Source organism: Penaeus vannamei, chromosome 31, assembly GCF_042767895.1.
Source record: "Penaeus vannamei isolate JL-2024 chromosome 31, ASM4276789v1, whole genome shotgun sequence".
Classification (NCBI taxonomy): Eukaryota; Metazoa; Arthropoda; class Malacostraca; order Decapoda; family Penaeidae; genus Penaeus; species Penaeus vannamei.
In genome coordinates this window covers 12,838,277-12,840,776 of record NC_091579.1, presented here as the reverse complement: position 1 = coordinate 12,840,776, position 2,500 = coordinate 12,838,277, and the positions used below count along the sequence as shown (strand labels likewise).

Genomic DNA, 2,500 nt, shown 5'->3' with positions numbered 1-2,500 from the left:
TTACGTAATACATATTTTCTTCTCCTCTTCCTTCTCTCCTACGTAATACATATTTTCCTCTTCTCTTCCTTTTCTCTTACGTAATACATATTTTCTTCTCTTCCTTCTCTCCTCCTACGTAATGCATATTTTCTTCTCCTTTTCCTTCTCTCCTACGTAATATATATTTGCCTCTCCCTCTTTCCTGAACATTTTACTAACGTCTCACCCCCTTTTCCTTTCCTTCTTTCCTTTTCCCTTCCTCTCACCTCCCTATTGTCTACCCTCTTTCTTCCGTTCATGATTATCCTCCCTTTTCGTCACCCTCACCCATACTTCCTCCCTTGCCTCTCTTATTCTCTCGACCTCTTACCTCTTCCCTCATTACCCTCCTCTCCCCAACCCTTCCCTTTACCCTTCCCTTCCTTCCTTCTCCCTCCCCCTATCCCCCTTTACCCCCTCCATCATCCTTATCATTCTCCCTCTCCTTCCCTCCGTCACTCTTGCCCTTAATGTCATCCTCTCTCCCTCATCCTCATCCTCTCCCTTTCCCCATAACCCCACTCCCTCACCTTTCTCCTTCCACCCTTTCATCCTTCCAGTCTCCCTCCCCCTCAACCTCTCCCCCCTTCCCCTTCCCACACCTTCATCCTACTGGTCGATAACGTCAACAAACCACATCATGCGAACGAAACTATTTACCCCATTCATATCCTCTCTTCGCGTGTACGACGCACGTCAGCTGATCGAGATGTAAACATTGCCTAGTCGGCGCCATTGTGTACGCAGACATCCCACTCCCGCCCTCTCTCTCAACAAATTTCCCCTTTATCACCCCTCCCTTTCTCCTCTAACAAGAACCAAAGTGAACAGCCACGGAAAACCGTCAACCGACAACCGACAATCGGCAACTGCCAACCGTCTAACGCCTACCATTAATCGTTAACCGCCAATCGTCAACCGTTAACCGCCAACCAGTAACCGTAGATCGTCAACCGCCATCCATCAACCGTTAATTGTCAACCGTTAACCGCCAACCATCAACCGTCAATCGTCAACCGTTAACCGCCAACCAGTAACCGTAGATCGTCAACCGCCATCCATCAACCGTTAATTGTCAACCGTTAACCGCCAACCATCAACCGTCAGTCATCAACCACCAACCATCAACCACTAATCGTCAACCGCCAACCATCAACCGTTAACCGCCAACCAGTAACCGTCGATCGTCAACCGCCATCCACCTACCGTTAAACGTCAACCGTTAACCATCAACCGTCAACCGTCAATCGTCAACCGTTAACCGCCAACCACCAACCGCCAACCGTCAACCGTTAACCGCCAACCATCATCCATTAACCATCAGTCGTCAAACAACCAACAGCAAACTGTCAACCACCATGTACAAAAAGTATGAATCAGCATTAACATTTTCACATTACAAGAGATGTATTCAACCGGTTTCGAATATATCTTCAACTGAACCTCCGTCAACCGCCAACCCACCATCTGCGTCGTGGCACAGTTGAGCAGTTCCTTGAGGTGGGCGGTGAGAGGCACAAGGTCATCCGGAATATCTTCGAAGGGAAGCATGTAATTGTAGGATATCTGGAGGAGAGAGGAAAAAAAGAAAATAAGGATGTGGAACCTGGTATTACATAGATATACACATATGTATGTGTGTGTAAATTAAATAATATTATTAAAAGATTGAAAATAAAAAATCATTATATTTGGTGGTCAAAACCGTTATTCACATATACGTTTAGACAACGAGATTTATTATCAATAAAGTAGAAAATAAATCAGAACATTTTATCAAGACCACATTTGCGTGAGTTAAAAAAAAAAAAAAAAAAAAAGAAAAAAAAAAAAAAAACGGAGAAAAAATAATAGTCTTGTTAATAATCTTGTCTATGGTTATAGAAATAATAACAATAGTCAGCCCTATTTTTAATACTTATAGTTAATCACGTGTCTTTTTAAAGTCTTATTAATACCTAGTCTTCTTGAAAATTAATGTTATAAGAAGTCGCTAATCTCAGTAATATCAAATCTTATTTTCATGAATAGCTGACATGATATTAATCGTCAATATTCCCTATTCCCCCAAATTATCAACACCACCCTCGTCAGCTTATTCTGCCCCCGCCCCTCTTCAACGCCCCGCCCCTTGCCTCCTCGCCCCTTCCAACCCCTACCCCGCCCCTCCGCCCACCTGATGGCAGATCGAGGTGAGCAAGGGCGTGAGGGCTGTCGACTCCGGAGACGTCCCGACGAAGCGAATGACGAGGATCGGCTTAGCGTGGGAGAGCCACTCGAAGCTGCTGGCGGCGCACTTGGCCAGGAGGGAGGTCTTGCCGCAGCCCCCCGCCCCGTGCAGCAGGAGGGGGTTGACGGAGGGCCCCTTGATGTAGTCCTCGACCTTCTTCACTTCCTCTTCGCGCCCGTAGAATACCTGGCGGAGGGAGAGGGGTGAGAGTGTGGGGGTTGCGCTGGGTGGTCTATTTTGGGTTATGGA

At 46.4% G+C, this 2,500-nt stretch overlaps 1 protein-coding gene across 1 annotated transcript in view; it reads right to left on the bottom strand.

Annotated features, from left to right (window-relative positions):
• The window catches only part of LOC113807023 (NACHT and WD repeat domain-containing protein 2), a 77,344-nt gene that overhangs the window by 26,220 nt on the left and 48,624 nt on the right, over positions 1 to 2,500 (bottom strand). Inside the window, exons 9-10 of the mRNA XM_070143893.1 lie at positions 2,198 to 2,437; positions 1,486 to 1,587 (exon numbers count right to left, since the gene is read on the bottom strand). Coding sequence (XP_069999994.1) covers positions 1,486 to 1,587; positions 2,198 to 2,437 — 342 coding nt within the window. The remainder of the gene's footprint in view (positions 1 to 1,485; positions 1,588 to 2,197; positions 2,438 to 2,500) is intronic.